The sequence below is a fragment of the Gymnoscopelus microlampas genome (assembly GCF_963454915.1).
Source record: "Gymnoscopelus microlampas genome assembly, chromosome: 9".
Classification (NCBI taxonomy): Eukaryota; Metazoa; Chordata; class Actinopteri; order Myctophiformes; family Myctophidae; genus Gymnoscopelus; species Gymnoscopelus microlampas.
In genome coordinates, this window is record NC_139946.1 from 29,845,836 (window position 1) to 29,873,504 (window position 27,669).

The 27,669-nt window shown below is 39.9% G+C and overlaps 3 protein-coding genes across 4 annotated transcripts; all 3 read right to left on the reverse strand.

Moving 5' to 3' along the window:
• Window positions 1-5,744: 5,744 nt before the first annotated feature.
• On the reverse strand, window positions 5,745-11,930 carry med8 (mediator complex subunit 8). Of its 2 annotated transcripts, XM_084066898.1 has the most exons (7): window positions 11,830-11,930; window positions 9,007-9,128; window positions 8,731-8,875; window positions 8,491-8,631; window positions 8,019-8,106; window positions 7,692-7,928; window positions 5,745-6,736 (listed from the first exon to the last, which is right to left on the reverse strand). In XM_084066898.1, exons 1-7 carry the CDS (start codon window positions 11,833-11,835, stop codon window positions 6,666-6,668), a joined length of 810 nt encoding a protein of 269 aa, XP_083923024.1. In that variant the 5' UTR covers window positions 11,836-11,930; the 3' UTR covers window positions 5,745-6,665. The 2 variants fall into 2 exon arrangements, with proteins under 2 accessions (XP_083923024.1, XP_083923023.1); XM_084066897.1 differs by lacking the exon at window positions 11,830-11,930 and having other exon boundaries at window positions 9,007-9,234.
• A 934-nt stretch (window positions 11,931-12,864) lies between these two features.
• Window positions 12,865-20,498, reverse strand: aldh9a1a.1 (aldehyde dehydrogenase 9 family, member A1a, tandem duplicate 1). The gene is made up of 12 exons (XM_084067459.1): window positions 20,413-20,498; window positions 19,329-19,492; window positions 18,165-18,310; window positions 17,673-17,802; window positions 17,179-17,313; window positions 16,541-16,737; window positions 15,656-15,796; window positions 14,969-15,157; window positions 14,774-14,861; window positions 14,483-14,624; window positions 14,025-14,137; window positions 12,865-13,338 (listed from the first exon to the last, which is right to left on the reverse strand). The coding sequence occupies exons 2-12, from the start codon at window positions 19,468-19,470 to the stop codon at window positions 13,244-13,246; spliced, it is 1,518 nt and encodes a 505-aa protein (XP_083923585.1). The 5' UTR covers window positions 19,471-19,492; window positions 20,413-20,498; the 3' UTR covers window positions 12,865-13,243.
• A 1,821-nt stretch (window positions 20,499-22,319) lies between these two features.
• tmco1 (transmembrane and coiled-coil domains 1) lies at window positions 22,320-26,522 on the reverse strand. Its single transcript, XM_084067118.1, has 7 exons — window positions 26,305-26,522; window positions 25,255-25,332; window positions 25,108-25,167; window positions 24,982-25,028; window positions 24,493-24,560; window positions 24,245-24,389; window positions 22,320-23,340 (listed from the first exon to the last, which is right to left on the reverse strand). The coding sequence occupies exons 1-7, from the start codon at window positions 26,372-26,374 to the stop codon at window positions 23,242-23,244; spliced, it is 567 nt and encodes a 188-aa protein (XP_083923244.1). The 5' UTR covers window positions 26,375-26,522; the 3' UTR covers window positions 22,320-23,241.
• Window positions 26,523-27,669: the final 1,147 nt, after the last annotated feature.

The following is a 27,669-nucleotide window of genomic DNA, read 5'->3' on the forward strand; positions in this document are numbered from 1 at the left end:
TATTAAACATTTCAAAGATTCCTTTTCAGGCAAACATGTCCACAGTAAGATAAATATTTTAAAGTATGAATGGGGTTACTAGCAGTAAGTATGTAGGATTAGTAGCCTGTACTCGTTTCTCTTTAAATGTCTATTGCCGGTCTATGCATGATTCTTACCTTTTTCCGCACAAAGGTAAAGGTCAGCCCCCCTTCTCTCAGATGTTTTACATTTTATCGTCCAAGTCATTTTCAACGACGGGTTGAAACAAGCGTTTAAACTCGCTTTTTTAGTCAGCCTGTGGCCAGTCAACCCCCGTCCGCATGCGTTGTACTGCCCCAGTAAGATTGCATTGGGAAAACATGGCACAGGCTGACTAAATAAGCGATTTAAACGCTTGTTTCAACACGTTGGTAACATTTTCTTGGCCGCTAAAATGTAAAACATCTGGACTACCTTTACTGTTTGGATACGATGTGCGGGAAAATGTAATAATCATGCATAGTGACCAATTTTCGCTCGTGTCGTCACTTGCCTGCACGCGACGCTGTGGATTGTGGAACCTCATTTCGGCGCAGCCCTCCGCTGCAGAGGTTTCAAATGGTTAAACTTATTACTATTAGACTTAATTAAGTCTGATAATGATGTACCGTGCATGTTCACATCATGTATACAGTACTTTACTTAAGACCATATTTGAAATATTTAATGTTTTAACATTTTGGACAAAATAGCCAGTTTTACATCGAGGTGCCCAGATGTCCATAGTGCCCACCTATCCTGTATCCGTTGGCATACCTCATACCTGCTGGAGTCAGGAGGCGATTGCGGGTGAGAAGCCTGCGTTGGCGAGGGTTTGGGACCACTGGACCAAATAATTACCCGTGTGGAATAAAGTTGATCAGAACGGGAGGCTGGCGAGTACATTTTTATACCAATACTTTTGTACTTTTACTCAAGTACATTTCTAATTCCGGACTTTTGCTTGTAACAGAGTATTTCTACATTGCAGTATTGTTACTTTTACTCAAGTAAAAAATGTGAGTACTTTTTCCACAACTGATTAACACATGCATATTTCTCTGGATGAAGTCCTCTTGCTTGGTGAAAAGTCTCGTTGACAGCTCAGCGCAGAATGAACTCCCTGGACGCATACCTTCAATTGAAGTAAAATAACGTTAATACTACTCGCATAAACACATATCAAACATTAGTCAGAGGCAGTTCTATCCCCCAAAATTGGCTGAGACTATAGAAGTCCAATAAATATATCCACAACTAATTAGATCTCATTTGAACCACTACAAAGAAGACCCAGCTGAACCAGCGGACACTTTCAAAAGGACTGGCCGCAAATAAGGCTTCTTAGGCGGGGTACAGTGGTCTGACGGGCCGGTCATCTGCGGCCGGGTTAACAGCGGCTAGCCGGCTACACAAACGTCCGAAAGTTCGGTGCACAAATCAGCCACAGATTTGAAGTTAATTAACAACATTCAAGCCTAAAATAAATCTTAAAATTACATTCTGTGGCAAAACAAAAAAAGAATTCGGACATTTCTTACCGCGGTCCGTGTCCGCCATATTGGTCCTGTTTTTCAAGCGCTGGTGGTCTGGTGCGGTGTTGCATTCTGGGCAATCTGCTGTGAAAAGTCCTCAGCGAGTCTAGTCTGAAGCATGCTCGGTAAAGGGGGCGGATCAAGTTCACATCCGGGTATTTGGTCTGTACTTGGGCAAATGCGAATTTAGGATTGGAACAGTACTTGGGCAGCGACTGGTGCGTTAGCCTGGCTCCACCCCTGAATCGCTAGCCGTCGTCCTATAACACCCTGCCCCGGGTCTAAACCAGCGGCCTCGGAGCGCGAAAAAAATGGGGCAGTGTGTTTTTGGGACGAGCCTTCCGTTTACCACCCAGCAGTGAAAATAGCAGATCTACAAGCTTACGATGTGACACATTGTGAGCTTGTAGATCTGCTACGTTCACTGCTTTGGGTCCCGGGGAGACATCAAATTTATGTTTTGGGTCCCGAGCTAAAAGGTTTGGGAACCTCTGGTTTAAAAGATGCTAATAATATCTTTGTTTATTGTAGCTACTCCACTTATTCATTAACTGCTTTTACTTGTATTAAACGTTATAGCTGGATAGCTGTTCTGAATTGTGAACCAGCAGTAGTCTAGAACAGGGGTCTTCAACAGGGGGTCCGTGATAGGATTTCGTTTTTTTACATTAACCACTTGAACCCTATTCCCTTTCTGAGGGGAACATTTGCCGAAAATAGCAGATCATCGGCTATTTTTGGCAAAGAGGCTAGGCGTAGAGGGAAAAAAAAGAGCAGACTAAGTAAAAAGAAATGTTTTTATCTGAAACACAATTGTATACAATATAGAGGGGGTCCCTGCTTCATCTCTCTCTCAGCTAGGGGGTCCCTGGCCTGAAAACGTTGAAGACCCCTGATCTAGGAAATTGGAAGTCTATACCCCCCAAAAATCTTTAAAACCCACTACAATACATGTGGGCACATGGTTCATCTCACCACTCATTATATCAATAGCAATACAATAACACTGGACTTACAGATGCATAATGTGCATCAGCCATATCAATGCCTGCCAAGACAGCACTCATACATGAGGCGATACATGCCTGGGGGAATGGTTATTGAAGCAGACTCGGAGACTTGCAAGGTTTGAGGTCTGGGGGGCACAAGATAATGGAGCCCCTTTGTTCTAGCCAAGCAGCTCACTCAGGGAAACCCCTCTCCATGGTTTCTGCTATGCAATGGTAATGACCCTCCTAAAATAAGATGTCTTGTAGCTGGAAACAAATGATTGTTTGCCGAGACAATCCAAAGGAAAGGTTCCAACTTGGATGCGCAGAAAGGGGACCCATGAGCCGGGACTGTGGGTGTGTTCCACTTAGCGGTGCAGATTTCATATTTGGAAGCAGGTCAACTTGGCTCTTGGCTGGAAGTGTTATTGGAGTGCTTGAGTCTTTTTCATTGCCTATGCCACCCACAGATCTTTAATGAATTCCTCTGATCCCCAAGTTTCATAAAGGAGACATTTGGAGACGATTTCACAGATCAGTATGCGCCATCACAGCCTTTCAAGTCATTTAAACCGTGCAGCATTTGAATTAGAATCTGCAATATATTGCCCATTTGGGGTGTGGGAGTTTATGGAGTTGTACACTGTTGCTTTATGCTTGCCTAAAGCCTCTGTAATGAGCCAGATATGGACCTTATCATGTTCTTCAAAATTGGGGGAGGGGGTATCCCTTTAGAATTGTGCCAAAAGCTATGAAAAATCAAAGCAAAACAAAGTTATCTCCCCGCCACATGAATCAGAAAATGAGCTAGAAATGCTAAATATTTTTGCACTGATGATCAAGGACATCTGGATGCACTCCTATTGCAATCACTTACTGGCAGAACAAAGCTATTATCATTCATGTCGGTGTCATTACTTTGCTTTAGCTTGTTTTTCAACTCTTCAAGAAAGAATGGTACACTTTCTTCTTTTTTTTCTCTCTTTATCACTTACTGTGTCCCACATATGTTGTTGATATAAGATTTGGAACAGATTGTGCTGTCATATTGGTATGATGCTCTCTAAGAACTAGCATTGTGGTGTTTTTATGATTTGAGAACTGTAGAATGTAGAATGTCTCTGAAACCAAAATACTGTACAAGTGGACTCCAAATGTGTGATTGTGGATGCACTATCAGACACACACAGAATGCACAGTTGGATTGCAAATAGAATCTGAGGGCGGCTGGATTCATATTGCTTACTATAACAGAATTATGGAATATATCTTATTGCTCTCAGTTAAACACTGCTGACCCCCCTCATGGTCTCTTTCACCACAGGTAGCATACATTGAATGAATGACAATGGGATTTTAAGTTTGACTTCCTGTGGCCAGCCTGTGACGTCAGTCGTCTATGACGTATCGATCAGAGCCTTGGTATCTATGACGTAGAACTCCAAATTTAGGCAAGGTTTCAGTTCAATCAGAGTACTTCTGTGGCCTACTGTGTGCACAAGAAACACTTATCGGTCCAGCGGTTCACAATATTAACCCAGACACACATACAGAGTTACATACAGACAGACCCTCTTAGATGGCTAGACTCCTGCAGATTGACATTGTAAAAATAGGACTACATTCAATACTTTACATAGACTATGAGGCCCATTCTAAAATCGCCTTCTAAATCCTGACCTATGTTTTCTGAAAAACTTTAAATCAAAAGAATGAAAAATAATGAATGTTGCTATGAAGCAACAACTAAAATGACACAGAGGCATTACCGACTTGAAAGATATAACACATCTTTCAACATAACATATTAGTGTAACAAGTCTAAATGGGTTACGGTCAGAATAAAGCCTGGGATCTACAAGCCTAACCCTTGTAGATCGACTGTTTTCGATGAGATTTGGTGCAGAGGGAAAAAAGGAGGGGATCAGGTATAGAACCCTGGGAGACCTTGCACAAAAAACATATATAGGGTTAAGTGGTTAATGAAAGCAGTATGCAGACTGAGGATGGAAATCTTAAACATTCCGATTTTGTTCATCTTCTTGGCCTAACAACCCTGTACTTGAAGATGTGAGGAAATTCTTTCAACTTTCTTCAGAATAGAACGATGGTTTGGAAAAGAGCAAGGGGACAAAGTCATTCACACCTTTAGGCCATCATTCCAATGATTCCATAGAATTTCTAAGTAAGAAAAATCGAGCACAGGGGTGGATGGACCTCATTTAAAGACTAATGTACAGTACTGTATGTGTGTGTGTGTGTGTGTGTGTGTGTGTGTGTGTGCATGTGAAATATTCAGCAAGGGAATTTCATTTTCACATACTGTACCTTTTGTGTAAGTGCAAATTGAATGTTAGTTGAGGTCCAACCAACTTGAAGCCCACTTCATTAACACTCCCAGTCTCTCTTCGCTCCTCCGAGACAGGAAAAGATGTGTAATAACCCACCTAACATCCCCAGAAGATAATTGCTTTGTTGGAAAGACCTTGACTCCTTTCGCTTTTGGGACAGAAACCACACTGGAGCTTTCATGCTTCTCTGAGGTTTTGCATGGCAGTACATTGTCCATTACACCTCCGTTATAGTGTACATCTCATCTGTGGACACAGTCTGACCTTGTGCAGCTTTGAGCTGTCTCAGCAGAGGCTCCTACTACAGCGGCTGACACAGCGAGACGTCCGCCTGTTCGGGGACAGAGGGTGTATGTAGGTCAGCCCATCGGGCTGCATCCTGTGACAGCACAGTGGTCATTGTGCTTTGCCGCCATGGCTCAGCGGGACAGGGATTGGAGTGGACAGACCACGAGCATGGAGAGGCCCTCACACGTCAGCATGAACTTCCTCATTTCCTCCCTTTAAACACTGTGACATTATCAGGCCAGACAGAGCAACGTCCACACACATTACTCTCACCTTTGTTTCACCATACATAATGGGCAAAATGTAAGCACGGAGTGTGGGCTGCGAAAGCACTCACAACACTGAATTAAAATGATATCACGGTGCACATTGCAGCGCTTAAATATAGCAGGGTTGGTTGTTTAATGGCAAACAGTATCTTCCTCAAACTACTGCAGTAAATAATGAATTACTGGTACAAAGTAGCTTTTCCTGGGCCAACACAGGAAATTAAGCAAATGAAATAAGTGAATTGTAAATTAACTCAACTGTTCACTTTATTTACTATTTGTTTCAGTAAAGAATCAGTTGACTCGCTCATGTTGGGCCTAACCTTTATTTTTTTTGAGAACACAAAAAAAAGAGTAATGGTACCATAATCAACATCTGAAAGGTGGTTCCGAATACAGAGATAAGGTTTTTGTTGGCACACCCGGAAGTTACTACCACCATGGGTTCATAATGCATATTTCCAATGCATTTTTACATTGGGTTTTGGACAAATTAAGAAAATAATCTCTGTACCAAACAAAGGCTTCCCATATTAACCCAAGTCAACGTACTTGGTACTATTAGTTTCTTTATTTTTGAAACACAATTACTACAAGTTTGATTAGTGTAATTTATGTCGTAGAAGAGAACATTTAACTCTCTAACTGTATGTTAACCTTATTTCTGCGTAAAAAAAAACAGATGGTAAAAAAAAAACATTGGAATTTATTGAGTCAAACTCACTCCTGGGTGTTAGGACTACAAACTGTAGCACACCATAACACGCAAATGTAATGATATCTGGTCTAAATGACCCCATATTCCAGTTTACAAATATTTTCATTAAGAGTGTCACAGTTCTTGGGTACAAATGCCATTTATGATCACTTAACTATCGTTTGCTGCCACCAAGTGGTTAACTTGTGGAAGTACATAGAGGCTCATGAAATATCACGCAAATAGTTCTTCAAGCCTTACAATTATTTTGGGACATTATAAAGCCTATGCCATGGAAAACAAAAGTGAAAGTGATCATTTCTTAGACGTTATTCTGCATAAATAGAACACAAGACGGTGTCTGCGATACTGAATGTCCTGTGCCGAAAATAGCCGATCTATTGTAGATTGCCTATTTTCGGCGCAGGGCACGGTCATATGACTAAAAAGAAATCAGGCTTCATGGTGATGTATATGAATATTGCCACCGTTTTAAGTCAACAGGTAAAGATAATAAATGAGAACAAGGTATAACCTCATCGGTTGTAAGGATGCATTGAACCAGAGGCTGATTTGATGTTTGTCTTGATGCTGCTCGGCATTTTTCCTGCAAAAGAAGGTGAAATACATATCAGTTGAAAGCTGAAATGTAACCTGCACGTCCTTCTGGTGGGTACGACAAACCATGAATCCCATCTTGGGAAATCAAATCACAAACGATGTCTTGATCAATATACTGAAGTCCCACACTAGCATTAGTATTATTATAAAGCAATATTTTATCATTCATCTTATTTTATTTTTGGCAATGATTACATCTCTCAAAGTTTTGAGCTCAATATTCATGTCCTTTGAAATAACCTATATAGAGGAGAGAATGGAGTCGATGTCATGTCAATGAGCCAAAAGTCGAATTGACCGTTATGTTTTAAGTTAGTACACCAAACACTTAAACCTCATTTATTTTGCACAAGCTACAAGAACTACAATTTACAGCATCTAGAGGGCATACAGTACGTGCTTTTGGTAGTGGTACCAAACTGCCATATCTTGAAAACAAATCTTTGCTGAGCTCTGACTATGGCAGTACTGCATTTACTTATAATGAGTCCATCAGAATTTTACAAAAGCTCAAAGCAATGCCAATATGCCCTGCATAACAGAATTTTGGTTGATTGTTTTGGGAATTACAAACAAACATGCATCATTGTGAAATGTCTGGGTTCAACATTAATTTGCGATTAAACATTTATACTGCTGAGAATTTAAGAGGATAATGGTCATCCAAAGGTCATCATGTTCTGAGACAATTGTTTGCTAGTATTACAAGTTTCTAGTAATAGTCACTTTGATTAGCATAGTTGCCATTAAATTAGTGATCTACTTGATACATTTAGCCTAATTTAAGTTATGTTTTAATTTGAAGTATATCGTGTCCCTTGACAAGAAATGTCTATTTTCCAATTGAAACATTTTCCTTGTCAGTGATATATTGCACAACATGTTGTCACCGCAGTATAAATCAGACGTGAATCTTTCATCCAAATGTTGTCCTTTCTTACCTGGCTGTCCTTGCTGTTGTGGAGCCACAGGCCCACCCATTCCTGCTTGTTGACCTGAACCACCACCAATAGTGACTTGCTGTAAGGTTGGACCTCCAATCATAGGCCCTTGTCCTGGATGTCCAGGGGCCACTGGCCCAGGAGGCCTGCATTTGGAAAGACCCTTTCCAAAGGCGACCGCACCGACCAATGCATTGGTATCAGCGGGGTTAAAAGATGGCTTGTTTTGCCGTATTGCTGTAAAAATGGACATCTATTCTCATTAAACTGATAACTGCATCATGCGTAACAAAAAATATTTTCATAGAAGAAATATTCCAGGCGTACCGGCACTTTCTGAATCCCTGTCATCACGAGGATTGTTAAGCTTCTCCAGCAGATTGGAACACAACTTGTTCAATGTCTGGATCTGTTTCTGTTGTGGAAAAAATAAAAGTAAGTAAGGTAGTGTTAAAGTGTTAATTTAACAGTTTACTCCGGATTCGACTGTGTATTCTTCATTTCTACAAGAAGCAGAAGTACATGACAATTAGGGCTGGCCAATTAACCGAAAATATATGTGTGTGTGTGTTTTCTTATATATCAACGATTCCACACGAAAACATTTGAATCATTTTTTTATAATACACTAAATTGATTAGTCTGATTAACCAATTTTATACTTTGTTGAACAATAGTGGCGTGCAAAAATAGCAGATCGACAAGCTTTGCCATTTAAAAAAAAATCATTAATTAATCGTAGGCAAAAGAAAGAATTGAAATTTGAAAGAATACGTTGATGTCATCATGTATACCGTACCTGTGCTACCTCTGGCCCAATACGTGCAGCCTCCGCTGCAAGCTGCTTCTCTTGCTCCTCCACCTCTGGATCAGGCTTGGTACGCAGGTGGTCCGGTACGATCTCATGGCTGAACACAGGTACACGCTGCTCTGTCAGTTTCTGTGCATTGGACAATGTATCAGGACAGTGAGCTTACGAATACGCAAATTGCAAAAGAAAATTAGGCAAAGATTCTGACGTTCTTCCTGAGATACGCACTGCTAGTTCTTCATCTCGATCCGGAGACAGGAGAAGAGGAATTATAACTTGATTGCGAAACGATGGAGTCTTATCGTTCTTCAGCAGTTTGTTGATGGTGTTCAGCTGACCAGAGACCAGAGCAAAGTTGTCCAAAACGGACGGCCTGTTTTTTTTAAAAGACAAACGCATTATATTAGACAGTACTGCTCAGGACATTACAACTGATTTATGAAAACTACCTTGGAATGAATTAATGTGATGTTGTTACGTTAATGTTCCTGATAAGCCATTTACCATGTCAGACGCTCAAATTCATTTTCCAGCTTGTATATAAAACTGTGCAGTGCACTTTTGAGATGTGCAACGCGAGTGATGAGTGACTCCACCGACGCCTCAAGCTGCTTTTCCTCTCGTTGCTGTGGATTAATGAGTTTCAACAAGTTTAACATTCTCATAAACCTTCATTATTACACCTGAGTAAAACCTAATTAATTCTCTTTGGATCCACATACAACCTCAGTAAGTCCTCACTTTACGGTGAGAGTTGATGACAATGTAATCACAAGAGAAAAGAGATAAAGAGATATTTGGGTTGTGTCTTGGATAACAAACTTTCCGGTGAAAAAAATGGCAACAAGGTGATAGTGAGAAGATTTTTGGGCAGGATCTCCTCTCTTATTAACAAAAGTACTCTAGGAGGTGGAGCCCTCATTCAATGTCATTTTGACTACACTTACACCTCATGGTTCTGTTCTCAATGTCACTAAAATATAAACTACAGAACTCTTAAAACAAACTAATAAGACTACTACTAAGCCTCACTCTCAGGACTCACCTAATGCCAGCTCACTTTGATTGATTGATTGATTTTTTTTATTAGGCAAAAAGAATGTAAAACAACGCAGTTACATTTATAATACTTGTCTAAAAGGTCCGTCCAAAAAAGAGGTCCTTGGTATTCATTTCATAGACGTATAGTAGCAACCAAACAGTTCACTAACATAAAAATATACAGAGAAAGAAAATAACACTTTGTACAAAAAAAAAAAAAAGAAAAAGCATGAAAAATAAATATATATATATATATACAAAAAAGGGGAGGGGGGTCGTCTGTCTACCGGGAAACTGGTACTACCTCCTCTTTTGGCCTCCAGAAAGATGAGTTTTTAGGGCTGTTTTAAATGAGCCCAGCAAACTGCATTTTTTGAGGGAAGGGGTTAGACTATTCCATACCTTGGTGGCTGTGCTGTAGAAGGAGAATTTTTGTTTTATGGGTGGGTGGTACCAGATTGTTGTTTACGCTCCCTCTATTTTCGTGACTGTGGGTGTCAATAACTTTTTGGAGGTATTTAGACAGATATGCGGCTATAGGGGGCATTTCAGGCAAATCTGCATTTACAATTTTGAAGACCAGTCCCATTTTTAGTTGTTTAACCCTGTCTTCCACCCTGAGCTAGCCTAGGCTGGCAAAGTGAGTGGGAGAGAGGCGGGTCATGGGCCCCAGTCCGGGAAGTAGTCGAATCAGTTTGTTTTGCGAGGTTTGAAGCTTAGTCTTCAGTGACACTGAGGAGTTGGAGTACCAAGAGGAGCAAGCATAGTCAAAAAGGGGCTGAATCAGGGCCCCTGAGAGGGTCCTGAGGGCCTGAGGGTTGACAAAAGAGGAACCCCATAAATCTGGTTCTCTGGTTTACTCTTTTGACCACCTTTGTTGCCATGCTTTCGACTGTCAGGTATTTGTTAAGAATACATCCCAAATAGGTAATCTCTTCTTTGCTAGAGATGATTGTGTCATCGTCTTTGACCTTTGCTAGTCTGGGTTGGCTCAAGGTAGAAGACAGAGTGCAGCATCAGTCAATGGGTATACTATGGTCTTTAAGATACTCCAAGGAACAGTGCACAGTCACCTCAGACTACTTCTCTGCCCATGGGCATACCACCAGAGGGAGATCATCTGACATTGTTTCCCCAAAATTTGGCTCAAACATGGGGAAAAATGCATTCTACTATGCTGCCACCAAAATGTGGAATGCTTTACCAAAAGCCATTAAAGGTGTCGACTCCCTACCCAAACTCGAAACTAACCTAAAAGAATGGCTGACCTTGATTGATTGATACTTTATTTAGTAAGCTTAGTAACCTTAACGTATAATCAGGCACCTCAACACCTTTGACCACCTTTATAGTAGCATCCCCCCCCACACACGCACTTCCTGCTACTAAGCTTTAACTGATATATGTATTACTGATGAATTGAGTACAATGGGAACAAGCCCCTGATGTTATCCTTAATAGCGTAACTTTTGTCTGTACTAAATACTACAATGCAGAAATACTCTGTTACAAGTAAAAGACCAGAATTAAAAATGTACTTGAGTAAAAGTACAAAAGTATTGGTATCAAAATGCACAAAGTACCAAAAGTAGAAAGTACCTATTATGCAGAATGTCCCATTTCACAAGTTCAAACGTGTACAAATCTTAAATAGTCCCTCTTTTCAAATGGCCGAAATGTAGGGCTGAAGTGGTTAATGTATGTATTGTAATAACAATCTAAATCTACAAAGGAACTAAAGTTGTCAAATAATTGTAGTGGAGTTAAAAGTGCAATATTTGCCCCTGAGATGTGGAGAAGTAAAAGTACTGCAAATTGGACTTGGTCAAGTAAAGTAAAAAATACCTCAGATTGTACTTAAGTACAGTACTAAATGTACTAAGTTACTTTACACCACTGATGAGAATATATCCTAGATGTTATCATAAGGGTTGTTATCTCCCTAAACCTAGGACATTTGTAGAATATGAGTTCTGTACGAACTCTGAAATAACGTCACGCAAAATGTTCTCTTATGGGGTCCCGCTGGCACCAAATGTTTTAAAAATGGGGGTCCGCGGTCTAATGTGTATACATTTGGGGGTCCTTGGCATGAAACTGTTGAGAATCTCTGGTCTAAACCTGAAGATAGCTATGCTATGCTATGCTATGGCTAACTCTATCCAGTTAGCGTAAATACAACACCGTAAATAACTCAACTAGTGTTAATTAAAACACGAATACGCACCACAAGCAAGTACACATTAAGTTATTAAAAGAAGCTACACGGTACATGGAGGAATTTACCTGCATTTTGTTGAGTTTAAAGCTAATAAATGAGTGGGTGCGTAGAAGACGAAAACTCTCTTTTTGATGTCCAACTACAATGTTATTCTTCTTGCCAGATTTTGCGATAGAAACAAGCCACGAGGTCAAAGAAAACAAGCCCGAAAGAAGCGAGCCCTTCGCCTTTTAGACATAAACATTGGCTATTTGAAAATGCTATTTTCAAAAAGGTCTTGAATACATTTTGAAAAATGTTTTTTACTCCCTGGCATAAAATATTATCTACTGATGGGGGTCCGCAGACAAACATATATTCATTTGGGGGTCCTTGACTTGAAAATGTTTCAGAACAACCACTGGTTTAAACAACATTAGGACACAAGTCCCAAATAAGCAACTACACTTTAGAAACAAGCCCAAAAAAACGCAAACCGCAACTACCAATATTTACAAGCGACATAATAGAAATAATAAGCCAAACGTCGCTTATAATACGCAGACATGGCAACACTGGTTGCATTTCCGGCAGACAAGACGCCCTTTGGCGTATTGCTGCCTCCCACTGTTGGTGTTAGGTACTGCCAATGTTACAAAGCTGGGTGCTGTCCATTGTCGAACCCTTTGCTGCATTTTACAAATAATGAAGACTCTTGATACAATAGCCATGTCTTTTGGATTACTCTGAACAGTCAAGTAAGTAAAGTAGTGAATGCATCGACAGATACATTAAGATACATATATAAACCAATTTCAAGAGAAATATTAGAAATATGTGTAACATTGGGCCTCATAGTCTGTATTGAACACCTACAGTAATGCAAAACTACATCAAGAGAAAGGACCCAAGTTTGAGACAAGTTCAGGGCATGCTAGTACAATTAATTACAGCTAGGTCTCATAATGATAATTCCCTATTCCATTCTATCTTCAGTTGGATCACAGGTATTCTCAAGTCAATAATTCAAGTAAAGGCAATTATAATTACCCCATACTCACCCCCCACCCATCTTTTTTTATAAGCAACAATAAAGAGTAAGAAAGTAGTGAGGCTTTTGTATCACAAGGCATTTTATTTTCCATGTGGCTCATTGGCCTCTAATAACCAGATGTGTAAAATGCAGGTTGGCATGGGTTTAAGGCAATCTCAGGTGTTGTAGAACTTATGTAATGATTTACAGAAATCAGAGTAAGTTCAAACTGCTTCCACAACCACAGTTATTCAAATTACACCATACACTTCAGTCTGTCTAGATCCTGATCAAGTGAACATGTAAATAAAAAAGTGATCCACTACATTTTAAAGAAAAGTAGTCTTGAGGATGTGGAAACAAACATTTCCTGGTGCACAGTCTATAGCCATATAGTAAAAGGCAGGCGTGGCCGTTTTTTTATTGTAGTGTCAACTTGGTGGTGAAGGTTTTTCTTTCTTCTGTTTTTAGAAGAGGCTGTCCACATCGCCCATCTCCACAACCACAGTCTTTAGCTGGGAGTAGTACTCAATTGTCACCTGGCCGTTCTCCCTTCCAAAGCCTGGTGAAACACAATGGTTGATTGATGAAGTCATACTGTAAATTCATCCATTGTACAGAATTACATATTTTTCATTATTCAGGGAAATGCATTCTTATGCTAAACATGTAAATCCTACAAACATCTATGTATGCATCTCTTATGTCTCCCCTACACTAGAAGACTGTGAAAACTTTTGAAAGACCCAAGTCTGACATGAGGAAATAACAAGTGCAATATGTCTGGCACCGATCCTATGAGAAGTGTTTATGTGTATTAAATATTAACAAAAACGACAAGGATGGACAAACAAAACTGCTGCATGGAGCTGCTTGGTGGCCATCTACTCAGGGTTTGCTTTGGGTCGCGCGGCTATGCTGTATAGAGTGGACCGTCGGCTATGCTGTATAGAGTGGACCGTCTTTGTTTGTGTGAATGCGCACTTGTCAGAATGTCCGTGTGACCTTGATTTTATTGAAAAGATGAGAAAAAAGACTGCCAAGCTCTGCCCAATATTTATGACCACCTTACACCAAACGATCGAGATGACAGGAGCTCACCATAATGCTCATGATTTTATTCAGACGTTGGAAATTTGACTGTGACAGTGAAATCACTTGAAGTCATTTGGTGTTAGGCCAGCATTAGTCCATGTCCATTAAGACAAACGTAGCTGTCCTGAATGGGTCATTATTACAACATCTCACCTGACATCTTGTATCCTCCGAAGGGCACCTCCACAGGGCTGATGTTGTAGTTGTTTATGAAGCATGTCCCTGCCTCCAGGTTCGCTGCCACACGGTGAGCTCGTGATATATCCCTATAGGGGCAGGGAAGATTAGGAGGATGTGAGATCTGGACCTTAAAGACCACAAGAAGTAAAAATACACAACGTGTCCTCACAGCTTAGGACACAGGCAGTCTGGCAGTCATCCTCTGGCCATGAATCTCAGTAGTCTTGAGCAATATATGTATACTTTATGGTTGCTTTGTGGAGATACTGGACTGCATCAAATAGATTGCACCGGCTTTCTTATCTTTAAGTGTAAAGGGTCAGTGGTAGATAGCTGTGATGATGGTCTGGTAGCTTTGATGAAAACCTCCTCAAAAGGCAACTCTCTCCACTTGATGCTCACCTGGTAAATACTCTAGAGACCATGCTCACCTGGTAAAGACTCCAGAGGCCAAACCGAAGGTAGTGTTGTTGGCCCTCTGCAGAACTTCTTCTTCAGTGTCGAAAGACATAACAGACATTACAGGGCCAAAGATCTCCTCCTTCACGCATGTCATGTCGTCTCTACATTTATCTGAGTTGGGAGAAATTTTGCATGTCACACAATATTGACAGCAACAACAAAAACAGAATACTACATTTGATGTCATAGGAGTAGTGATTTAGTAAACTACTAGCATGGAAACCTTAAGCATTATCAGTTAAACATTCGAAAATACAAACCAAGAACGCAAGGTGACATAAAGTAGCCTCCTTTCAGTTTTGGATCACTGGGAGTGAATGGCCCCCCTCCACAAAGCACTTCAGCTCCCTAGGAAAACAGAGATATTAGTCAAAATATTTCATAGAACTACTTGCTCACGCACATTTAAGTACCCAATAAGTACTAATTTGTAATGTCAAGATCATTAAACACACCTGTTCCTTGGCCTGGCTGACAAATCTTAGAACTTTTTCAAGTTGTGGCTTGCTGATCAGCGCTCCCATACGAGTGCCCTCCAGCAGAGGGTCACCCAAAGGGATGGCCTTGGTCCTTTTGACCACCTCTTCCAGGAACTGTGGCATGATCTCTTTCTGCACATATACTCGGGTCCCATTACAGCAAACCTTGTGGAAAGATTTAAAAATTGTGTCTTTGATCGGCTCAGACTTCTGCGTGACATGGCGATTGGTGAATTACGATCATCATATCAGAATCAGCTTTATTATCACATCACAGGTTTACAGAAGTACTGTTCTATCGTTTTTGTTATTTTCATAGAAAAAAAGAAAGGGAAGAAGAAGACAGTTAACCACTTTCAAACTGACGTCACTTTTGTCATTATACTGCAAGTGAAAATGTTGCAAATAATTCAGATAAGTATTATTTAAATAAAATTAGAATTTTTAATAAAATGTAAAAACATTAAGAATAGCAAATATAACAGATCTACAAGCTCACAGTGTGTTACAAGGTGATGGTTTATGAGCTTGAAGATCGTCTATTTTCGCTATTCATTGTATGACAAATTATGCATATAGGACTAAATGTTTTAAACAATTTTGTGAACAAGGCAGCTGTGTCTTGGTGTGCTTTCCTGTGAGCAAAAAGCTCTACTTCCTCACCTGTCCCTGGGTGAGGAAGTTGGCCATGAGAGCTCCTCTCACTGCATTCTCCAGCTCACAGTCCTTAAAGATGATGAGGGGAGATTTCCCTCCCAGCTCCAAAGTCACAGGCTTAACCCCCTTGGCAGACATTTCCATTATCTGTGTGTAGAAGAGACATACGTTGTGTTATGTAAGACTATAACAAGGTTTCCGTTCAGTCTGTATATGCCGGCCATTGGCCGCATTAAATATAAAAATCGCCGGCCACATTGGCAGGTTTGGAAAATGTTATTTGATTATTATGACTGACAAATCATCAGTATGGTTTTCTGAGAGCCCGCCCACTACCCTACTGTGCCTCACAACACACACGGCAAAACAGACATCCCTTGCCACATTTTATGAAATGATTTACAAAGGGTGCGAGTAATGCGACCAACATGAAACAGGGAGCAATAAATGATCAGCTTTGATCATGATATTGCAGCAGTAGCTACATTGAAGGATACAGCCAAGCCGTCATCTTCAGATGTGGTCTACTTATATCACAGCTCAAAGGTTGTGACACTATGGATAAACGCAGGAATCGTGGGGCTGGCACGACCGCGTTAAAGTGGTGAAAAGATGCGCTGTGCTGCACTACAGTAACAGGTGTTGCAATCACATGCACATACAGACGCAAGTGAGGTGTATTACATTATGGCCGATTCATTAAACATTTGGAAGGAGAAATAGGATATTGTCGGCCAACATGATATAGTCCAGCGGAAACCATGTTTTCAGCGGATGCTGGAAACAGTGATTCTTGACTTAGACATAGATGTCATCAGATTGATGGCAATTGTTTTTCAGGTTATAGCAAAGCAATATTACATTAGACTTCATAAAAAGGTGCCTGTGTACCTTTTTGCCTGTGGGAACACTGCCAGTGAAGGACACTTTAGCTACCATGGGGTGCTGGCAGAGCAAGGTGCCAGTCTCTGCTCCACCTTGCACGACATTGAAGAGACCTGCGGGTGCTCCTGCCTCTTCGTAGATCTCAGCCAGAATGACAGCGGTCACAGGGGTCATCGGAGAGGGCTTAAATACCATGGCATTACCTAGGGGTAAGAGGAAATATATATGCTTTAAAGGGATAGTTCACCCCCAAAATGACTTTTTTTCTATTGATTAGTCACCCCATGGAGACTTGAATTTATGGATATTGTGTCGCATTCCTAAGCCAATAATTTGATGACCGGCAGCGGTTCCGGTAGGAGACAAAGAGTCTCCTTTGTGTCTCCTACTGGAACCGCTGCCTACCGGTCCGCTGGTCATCAAATTATTGGCTTAGGAATGGGACAAAAAATGTATATATATCCACGAATTCAAGTCTCCATGGGGTGACTAATCGATAGAAAAAAAGTATTTTTTTGGGTGAACTATCCCTTTAAGCTACCCGCTACATAACCATTTACGATAAAAGGAATCTTGTTCTTAGGTGATATCAGGCAGAGAAACATCTACCCACGTGTAATTATGAACAGCTGTGGCAAACTCACCACATGCCAGGGCAGGAGCAGACTTCCACGCTGCAATCTGGAAGGGGTAGTTCCAGGCACCAATTCCAGCACACACCCCGAGGGGCTCCCTTCTCGTATAAGCAAACGCTCCTCCTGGGAGCTGTACATGCTGGCCTGCAAAGATGACAAGCATGAATAGCTATATAATGACAAAGTAGTACTATGATTTAACAGAATAAAGTTTTGGAACTTTGCTGTGTCATTTTAGATTTTTGCGTTGGCCATTTAAAAATAGCAGATATACAAGCTCACAGCGCGTCACTGCGAGCTTGTACATCTGCTATTTTTAAAAACTCATGAAAGTGTGAGAACTAACTAGAACTGATTTAGAAGACATTTGTAGAATGGGCCTGAGGTCTTAATGGGTTGAAAATGCTGTAACTGAAGAACCAAATATCAAATGTCATGATAACAATCATTTAGACACAGATTTTTATTTAGTAACTTTCTTCCTCTATTTTCTTTGCACCTACCTGCAAGTGTTCCAGCCATGCCAGCATAGTACTGTATGGTCTGCCAGGCAACGTCAATGTCTACTTCAGCTTCAGTAATTGATTTGCCATTGTTAATCACTTCCAGCCTGGCAATGTTGTCTCTTCTCTCCTGTTAATATTTGAAGGCACCACAATGTTATGAAGAGAAAATGAAAAGTTCCTTCTGAAAATACCCTGTGTCAATTTAGACTAATTTATTTAGCGGAATCATGTTTGCATTCAATTTGAGAGGACACCATGAATGGTGAAAGAGACAATAAACTGGTATTCAGTGCAAAAGTAGGCCAAGAGTGATGCAACACATCAATGAATGTATTGTTTAATGATTAACTACTATCCTAGAGTGCATATCCAATTTAGTTGCAATACTGTGCAACACTATTAATGTCTCACACCTTGAATAGAAGTCTGCCTTTTTTTCCCTTTCTTTTACATTCAAGTTTAATGACTTTGTCAATCTGTCCATCTTACCCTGATAATGCGGGCAGCCTCCAGCATAATCCGAGCCCTCTCCATGCCAGCCAACTTGCTCCATTTCAGGTAAGCTGTGTGGGCACTCTTGATAGCCTGGTCTACCTCCTCTTCTCCACAAGGAACCATGTCACACAAGACACGACCTGCACATATGATGGAACATATTTTAGCAAACTTTTCTCAAGTCCTGCAGATATCAGAAAGGAAATATCCGGTGGAACTGATTATACAGCATAATAACTAATATTCAGGTTTTATAGTGTAGGGCCTTGGGGAACACAACAGCGGGCTTGCCAGATCCTCAACAGTTAATATAATTTATAAAGAAATTGCCACTCCATTATATGTAATTAGCTAAATGAACACATTTTCAAAACTAAATTAAGTATTTCTAGATTAGATTAGACTCTTTAGAATTGAATCCTGACACATGAAGAATGTTCAGTGTGAAGAGCCACACAGTACACCAAAACACAGGGTGGAGACAGATTTACAGTTATGCAACTGTTTAAGTTTACCTCAAGTGACCCCAGACATGCACCAGTGAACTTGACACCATTTTGCACAGTGTTCTACAAGGCTCTACAATGTAACTGTTGTGGTCTATATCACTGTACTCAATGAAATCAGTCCAGAGGTGTAAAGTAACTAAGTACATTTACTCAAGTATTGTACTTGAGTACAATTTTGAGGTATTTTTTACTTTAGTAGAGTATTTCCAATTTTCAATAGTTTTACTTCTACTCCACTACATCTCAGAGGAAAATATTGTTATTTTACTCCACTACCTTTATTCGAAAACTTTAGTTACTAGTTACTTTGTACATTCAGATTTGTATTACTAAACATACATTAACCACTTAAGCTCTATATTATATTTCACAAGCCCACTAATATGCGTCGCAAGCTTGTAGATCAGCTATATTAAAAAAAATATATACATTTTGAAAACTTGAAATGGGACATTCTGCATAATGAGTCCTTTAAGTATATTTTCATGCCAATACTTTTGTACTTTTAGTCAAGTTAGTACATTTTGAATTCCGGACCTTTACTTGTAATGTATTTCTACATTGTGAAATTTATACTTTTACTTAAGTAAAACATTTGAATACTTTTTCCACCACTGACTGAATCAGTCTATAACCTTGATGCATTTACCTGTCGCAGGTTCGAATACAGGCTCAGAGTTCTTTGTATCTTTGGGTTTGACTCTGCTCCCACCCCAGTAGTTCAGATGATCTGTCACAACCACAGATCCAGTTGCAGCGCTGGCCATTGTTCCAAGCAATGACTGGGCCATTTTACAGTATGTCGTTTAGCACCTACAGTAAAATGCAAAGGACCATTATAACAAAACAATCAAGACACGTGCAGCAGTTAACATAAACATACAGTGGTGTAAAGTAACTAAGTATATTTACTCATGTACTGTACTTAAGTACAATGTTGAGGTATTTTTTACTTTACTGGAGTATTACCAATTTTCAGTACTTTTACTTCTAGCCTACTCCACTACATCTCAGAGACAAATATTGTACTTTTAAGACGCAACAATTATTTGAAAACTTTAGTTACTAGTTACTTTGTAGATTTTGATTATTACAAAACATACATTAACCACTTACAGCCCTACATGTATATAAATTTCGTCCATTTGAAAAAAGCCGATCTACAAGCTCACAATGCCTCACAACACATAGGGATCTTGTAGATCTGCTATTGTCAAAATATTTTTTATATATTTGAAAACTTGAAAAGGCCAAATGGGACATTCTGCATAATGAGTACTTTTACTTTTGGTACTTTATTACATTTTGATGCCAATACCTTTGTACTTTTACTCAAGTGCATTTCGAATTCCGGACTTTTACCTGTAACAGAGTATTTCTACATTGCAGTATTGATACCTTTACTTAAGTAAAACATTTGAGTACTTCTTCCACCATAGTGGTGGCACCATAGTGCAAGCATGCACGTTACTTGACGTAAACCAACAAATGCATTGCGCGACGACAATCAATAAATTAACGTTAACATGAGATTGTGATTGTTTATTTTGGAACGCGCATATCTCTGCAAGGCAAGCTAGTTCACAAAATATAGAAACTGCGCGACATTGAATCAAAGTACCGCGTTTAAATCTAACAGTACATTCCTTACAGACTAGGCTGACAAAGCAAACGGTTAATATGCAGAATCATCACACAGCGGCTGCGAGATGTGAATTTGAAATATAAATTACCTTTTGGTGTAGAAAGGTTAACGGGCTGTGGCTGTTGGGATGTGATACTGTGCGAATACAAATATACAATGGCGACTGTGTCGCGTCTTATAAACCCATGAATGTGCACGCCCACACGCCCACACGCCCCTGTCCATGGATCACAAAAGGGTCATCTCTCATGACCGTCATGGATGAACTTCAAAATAGTGTTTGCACTTTCTCCCTTTCTGGTCAGTACATCTATAAACGTTCAAATTTCAAATATAAAGTGCTTAGCCTTTGGCCCTGTATGTTACAATTATGTACGGGCCTTCAGAAGTACCCGTATCTTCCGTATCATTCAATAACAAGCATTTTAATCCGATAAGTGGCCATTTTATCATAGAGTTATAACGTATCAGCGTGCAATACGCCCCACACCCGATAGGGTCACGTAGTTGAAAGCATTATGCCAAAAATACGGAGAAAATGTCCAACAATCGGATTAAAATGCTTTTTATTGAACAATGTGGAAACTACAAGTACTTCTGAGCGTCCGTACATAATTCTAACATCCGTGGCCATGGGTTAAGCACTTTATATTTGAAATCTGAACCTTTAAGTAGAATGTACGGACCAAAAAGGGAGAAAGTGCAAACACTATTTTGAAGATCATCCATGACTGCCATATAATATGACAGTCGTGTATCAGGGCTAACACGCCCCATATATTACACAACGATGTGACCACTATCTGACCCATTTTACCCTGTTGGAATACTCTACTCAATTAACATAATAAACATAGGTGTTTGTGTATTTAATGACTAATCATATGTTTATTTTCCCAAAGCTACAACAGATTAAAGCTTAATCTGTTAAGGCAATACCCATTTACACTGCAGTTCACATAAATACAACAATGTAATAGGTTACTTTTCAGCACAACAAGCCTAATTAGGCTTGTTGTGCTGAAAAGTTCTACAATGCTTGGAGAAGATGCAGATCTGACCAGAGTCTCAGACAAGTACAAATCCCAAAAGAATAACCTTCTCTGTCTATCGATTTTGACAGTTTCAACAGTAGCAGACTGGTAGCATGGCAGCTTTGAGTGTGAACGTGTGTAATTGTATTATGAAGCTATGCTGAAAAGGAACACGAGAAGGAACATCAAGCACTCAGAAAATCCTCTCTGGATCACATGAGGACACTGAATGACAGGATACTACGGGCCTGTCAGATGATTTGGGGTGGCAGTAGATGAGTGGAGAGAGAGGCCGACTGGGAATCCTAAAGTTGCTGGTTCGAACCTCGACTCGCCCAGTGTATGTGTTGAAGTGTCTCTGAGCAAGACACTTAACCCCAACTGCTCCCCGGCGTCGAACAAATAGAACCTTGAGCAGCTGCTCAAAATTACTTGCACAATGTAGGCTACATAGAGATGTGAAACCTATGCCGTCATGCACATCCCCATTGCTGCTAATACCATACGTATCATAGACACTGTATGTAATCTATAAAAAAAAGTTTTGACTTCAGTATTATTCTATTATCTTGTTATATTGTTCGTACCTTTGCAGAACATGTCCCACCAACATTTCGCTCCATGTACCTTTGAGTGACAAATAAACCCCTCTTGATTCTTGTTGAGGGGATAAACAGGAATCAGGGTAGAATGAACAAATATTCATAAAAAGGTACCATTTCGTTTCGAAGGGGTAACTGAGTGGTTACGTGTAGTTAAATGGTTTAAACCACATGCAATTTATTCTCAATGATATCCGTGTTAGAACTGAGTGAAGAACTTTGGACCCATTTGGACTTGAGGCTGCCGTTGACTATTACCAGCAACACATTCCTGCTTCACTGCTCTACCTGTTTGTGGCCTCATGTCCTTGAATGACCTTCCCACATTTAAAAAAACATGCATTAAAAAAAAAAAAAAACACTTTTAAGTGATTTTATTTTCACTGGTTCAGCTTGACTCTTAAACAATTACAGCCATATTAATTTATAGTAAACAATGAATTAAACTGCCACAGTAGTGCTGCTGATGTTAATTATATAGTACATATAAACAATAGTTTATAGGCTACTTTACACATCTATGGACATCTATGAATTGACCTACAACCAGAGATTATTTTATCTAGTTGAAAAATCCCAAATCCTTCTCAGACACTTTCCAGTAATTCACCTGTATACAGTAGTTGTACTATGTCTTCTTGCACTATATTTTCCATACAGCACTGCGATCCTCAGTAAAAAAAACAAAAACATTTTGTGTGTATGTCAAATTGAAAGACAACAAATGTAACAGAATAGTGGACATAAGCACAATACTGTTGTCTCCATCAATCTTAAGATGCATAGCTACAGTAGAAGCATGTCAACGTACAATTCTGGGTCAAGCTGAGTAAACATACTTACTGTTAAAATGTGATCATAAAACTTTATTTACCAGTACAAAACAAGAATACAATACTGGTAAATGAATAAATTAAGTTGTGAATTCTCAAAATAATGTATAACATCTGCTGCTTACATGGCATACATAACTCTAATACTCATAACAATAATTAAGACTGTCATTTTAATTCTAATTTGTAATATAAATGGATCTAAAAATTAAATAAGCAACAAAATAATGAAGAATCAAAAATATCCTGCAGGTAGTTCACACAGCAGCTGGAACAGGTATACAAAGTTTTATAAAAAGCTTATTCCATCACAGCATGAGGAGTTCTGTGCCCTGACAATTGGGCTGTGACCTCTGCAGTCACACAGTCGTGGAGTCACGTCAACACTGTTGAAATTGTCCCAGATGATTAGGAGAACTTAGCTGCTTGTGGAGGTGGTCCCAGATGATTAGGAGAACTTAGCTGCTTGTGGAGGAGGTCCCAGAAAGCCGCCAGCCTGCTTCGTCGCCGCTCTGGAGGGTGCAAGACCCAACATCTTCTGGATGTTCTGGAGACAAAAATTACACCAATCAGATAATGATGCATGAAACCTCCCTACAATGTGGCCTGGTGAAAAATGCAGCCATAATTAGATTTTGCCTACCTAACCTAATCTAATCTAATCTGACGAGGTAAAAGATTTCTGAGATATGACCCATTCTTATGATGGTACTGTATGTGAAGTTGGGCAGACAGTGATGGATATCATCTTTGGACTGAAACATCATGACTTTAGTACTGGTATTGGGCAAAATCTTTTCCAAAATCCTAATCACACAGGCAATTAGTCAATATGAACACCAAAATAGTGTATATAATTTTGTGTTCTTGTAATTTGTAACAAGGCAAATATATTCAACCAAATATAATTGTATTGTTGTAATACCATATGCAAACAAGCTATTGATACAAACCCCTTGAACAAACAGACATTTATTTAAACAGAAATCTATTGTCCTTAATCTTATCTATGAACCTACAATAACCATTAATATTTTGCGAGAGCGATAAGAAACAAATGGTTCAGATATTGAGTAACCCCAATTAAATTCAATGTTGAAGCCACCATGAGCTTTGGCAGTGCGCTACTTTGAACACTTGATATGTTGCATCGTCAGATAGTGTGTGAAAGGCAGGTATACAACAGCAAAATTGTCTGTTAATTTATCCATTATTAACTCAGAGTGTACAAATACTTAAAGGACACAAATGGACCCTTAAGTCCATTTGGTTCTATTTTGTACACTCCAAAATAAATTCACACTCAGGAGGATTTTACTCTGTAGGACCTAGACACAGGATTCCTTAAGTTTTCCAGTCATTGAATTTCAAAGAATATCCATCCCGAGTTTACAGAATCCAACATATATCGATCTTTTTAAGGTTTAAAGGTCTGACAGCTGCGCTGATACCTGTCTGATGGACATGGTGCAAAGGATGTAGAGGAAGATGAAGGAGCAGTCAGTGTAATCCTCGCCCAGAAGGTTGCGATGAGACAGTCCCTGGATGTAGGACAGTGGTACAAATGGCAATTTGGCCACAACTCTCCCATCAAAACTGTACACAAAAAAGAAACAGCATGGTGGTGAGAGCTCAATTACTGAAGCATTTCATATTCTGAAATACAAAGTGAAATTGTCAACCTGTGATTTAAACTTACATGGAGTTAAACATGCCCATCAGTGCTGTGAAGCAGAAGCCTATCGCAAACATTGACTTCATGCGTACCTGATGGGGAAAAAAGACAGATTTATGAGCAATTAAGTTTGAGTACTAGTTGAGCTGTGAAGCGATAGCTGAACTATTGTGTGTTTGTCACTCTCTCCACTATGACTCAATATTCACTGTATAATCCTCAAATCACATAGGGACATGAAACTTCATATATCTATCATTTGAATAACACAATGTCATACAGTATACCTTCTAAAATATCCATTGCAGTAGGATGAGACTGACTGTATTTGAAAACTTGTCTCAAGGCATTTCACTTCAGTGCAGAACAAGTTTCCTAGATTATGTGTAGGAAAAGTATAGAATAACAATAATATAAACTGACGTAAAAGTTTGGCTTTAAATGGCTCTACTTTGCACACCCTTAGGTTGCCCTTGCTGAATAACACAATAATTCATTGTTGGGGCTCCTCACCATAGACAGGTCTCTGTTGTTGTTCTTCAGTTTCTCTTCTTGTCTCTCTGTAATACATTTCGTATATTTATTCATTTGTCAATGTGATAGTTCATTTAGAATCCTTGGGATAGAATAATTTCTTACCAATCTTTTTCTTCTGTTGACGACCTGCAGATTCTGTGATGGTTTCCTTTTTCTTCTCAACTGGTGATATCAAACATACGACAGTGAATTTTAAAGGCAAATACAACTTATACAAACTGTGGGAAAGAGAAAAAAAAAGTCACTCACGTTTTTTGCTTTGCTTTTCCACCTCAGCCTTTAGCCTCTTGTACTTTTCAGTCCGATACACTAAAACCCACGTAATACCTGAGAACACAACATGTATGAATGAAAGAAAGCAAGGCACAGGTTAATAATGGATACTAAATGATTAGTAAACTGAAACATGTATGAGGACAATTACATTATTTTTTATTTGCAAAGCATTCTGAATGAATCTACAGGCACCTAGCAGCCAAGGCAGGCCATGTTCATTGGTAGATCAATGGCTACCTTCCAAAGAGGTTGGTCATAAATATACCCAGTGGTGGAAAGTAACTAAGTACTGTACTTAATTACATTTTCAGGTATTTTTTATTGTACTACATTGTAGTATTGATACTTTTAAGAAATGCGAGTACTTTTTCCAACACTGAATATACGGTATGGTATACCTCATTCCCTACACAACAGCATAAGATAAGCATCAGCCGTGTGATTCCTTTTGTCGCTCTGATTAGCAGAGTGGCTATACAAATGGATAGTATTCTTCAGATCGTCACCATTAGGTGAATATATAGGCTAGAGCAATAGTAGCAAATAATAGCTGCTATGTTTAGGGCTGTCACGATTACATATTGTACTTCGATTAATTGTCACACAAATAATTGCGATTAGCGATTTAACTGAGCTTTTAGCATTGAACATTGGATTAGAATATGAATACAAATTACATTTCTTTTTGGCTTTTAGGCTAGGACAGATGTGACAAATAACTTAGACCATTTAATAACGTTATACTTTAAATGAATAGTGTATACAGCCGATCTGCAAGCTCAAAACTGCTATTTCCACTATTTTGGAAAATCCAACATGGAAATGATTATGACGATTATGCAAAGATAATTGCGATTATCTCAAGTAATTGCGATTAGACGATGATGTAATAATTGTGACAGGCCTAGATATGTGCTTTGTTGGTATATTCTGCACAAACAGAGCTGATCATTAAAACATATTCCACATCTTTAACGGCAGACACACACTGATCATAACGTCGCTCATGGAGGTTTCACTCACCTTCAGCTAGCAGCGCCGTGCACACGGAGATAAACACTATGAGAATAGTGTCTGGAAACATGGTGCTCATGGTGGCCGTTGGTCGAGGTTATGGTTAAACGTGTCGGGCGGTAGAAATATGATATCAATGAAAATGTATTGGAACAGAACAGACAGATCTTTGTCACGTTAGCATTAGCCTGGCGCTAACAGTACTTTAGTTTAAGCAACGCTGCAGAGAGCTGTGTTCCGTCAGCAACGATAAGGTGGCAACAATAAGACTTCCGGTGGACGATCTCTTCAGAATAAGAGTACCCTCTAGAGCAAAAAGGAGCCATTGAAAAACGGTTAATTTGCACATTAAAACTATAAATTAAGCATTTAAACGACATATTATGTTTCTATACAACACATATTATGTTTCTGTGTAACAAAAAGGGATTTAAAACATTAATAATTTATATAAATGGATAAATGCTGTTCAAAGGAATGCATAGCCTATACAAATTGGACACTGGACAGGAGACGGCTCCGCGAGGCAACACTTTGGACATACGCACGCGTTCAGGGAGACCTCCTCTACAATACCACACTCTCCGCTAAGCGGGAGAGGTGTAAAAAAAAGTGTGGCGGGCCGTCCAGTGAGGTCAGAGGTCAGAAAAGTGCCACTTTTAGACAATAGTGGGCGCTGCACAGGAGACGGCTCCGCGAGGCAACACTTTGAACATACGCACGCGTTCAGGGAGACCTCCTCTACAATACCACACTCTCCGCTAAGCGGGAGAGGTGTAAAAAAAAGTGTGGCGGGCCGTCCAGTGAGGTCAGAGGTCAGAAAAGTGCCACTTTTAGACAATAGTAGGCGCTGCACAGGAGACGGCTCCGCGAGGCAACACTTTGAACATACGCACGCGTTCAGGGAGACCTCCTCTACAATACCATACTCTCGGATAAGCGGGAGAGGTGTAAAAAAAAGTGTGGCGGGCCGTCCAGTGAGGTCAGAGGTCAGAAAAGTGGCAAAAAGTTCCGCTTTCAGACAATAGTGGGCGCTGCACAGGAGACGGCTCTGCGAGGCAACACTTTGGACATACGCACGCGTTCAGGGAGACCTCCTCTACAATACCATACTCTCCGCTAAGCGGGAGAGGTGTAAAAAAAAGTGTGGCGGGCCGTCCAGTGAGGTCAGAGGTCAGAAAAGTGCCACTTTTAGACAATAGTGGGCGCTGCACAGGAGACGGCTCTGCGAGGCAACACTTTGGACATACGCACACGTTCAGGGAGACCTCCTCTACAATACCACACTCTCCGCTAAGCGGGAGAGGTGTAAAAAAAAGTGTGGCGGGCCGTCCAGTGAGGTCAGAGGTCAGAAAAGTGCCACTTTTAGACAAT

Bases quoted from the DNA above. Each gene is read 5' to 3' on its own strand.
- med8 (XM_084066897.1), bottom strand. From the start codon at position 9,167: ATGAGAATGTTAAACTTGTTGAAACTCATTAATCCACAGCAACGAGAG. The intron at 8,876-9,006 runs GTAAATGGCTTA...TAAAAAAAACAG, and splicing joins GAATTTGAGCGTCTGACATG to GCCGTCCGTTTTGGACAACT. The intron at 7,929-8,018 runs GTACGCCTGGAA...CCATTTTTACAG, and splicing joins CAGGGATTCAGAAAGTGCCG to CAATACGGCAAAACAAGCCA.
- aldh9a1a.1 (XM_084067459.1), bottom strand. From the start codon at position 19,470: ATGGCCCAGTCATTGCTTGGAACAATGGCCAGCGCTGCAACTGGATCT. The intron at 15,797-16,540 runs GTACACAGGCAC...TTCTACACACAG, and splicing joins GTGTTCCCACAGGCAAAAAG to ATAATGGAAATGTCTGCCAA. The intron at 14,138-14,482 runs GTGAGCATGGTC...CTGCCCCTATAG, and splicing joins GCCTCTGGAGTCTTTACCAG to GGATATATCACGAGCTCACC.
- tmco1 (XM_084067118.1), bottom strand. From the start codon at position 26,374: ATGAGCACCATGTTTCCAGACACTATTCTCATAGTGTTTATCTCCGTG. The intron at 25,029-25,107 runs GTAAGAAATTAT...AATGTATTACAG, and splicing joins TCAACAGAAGAAAAAGATTG to AGAGACAAGAAGAGAAACTG. The intron at 24,390-24,492 runs GTAAGTTTAAAT...TTTTGTGTACAG, and splicing joins ATGGGCATGTTTAACTCCAT to TTTTGATGGGAGAGTTGTGG.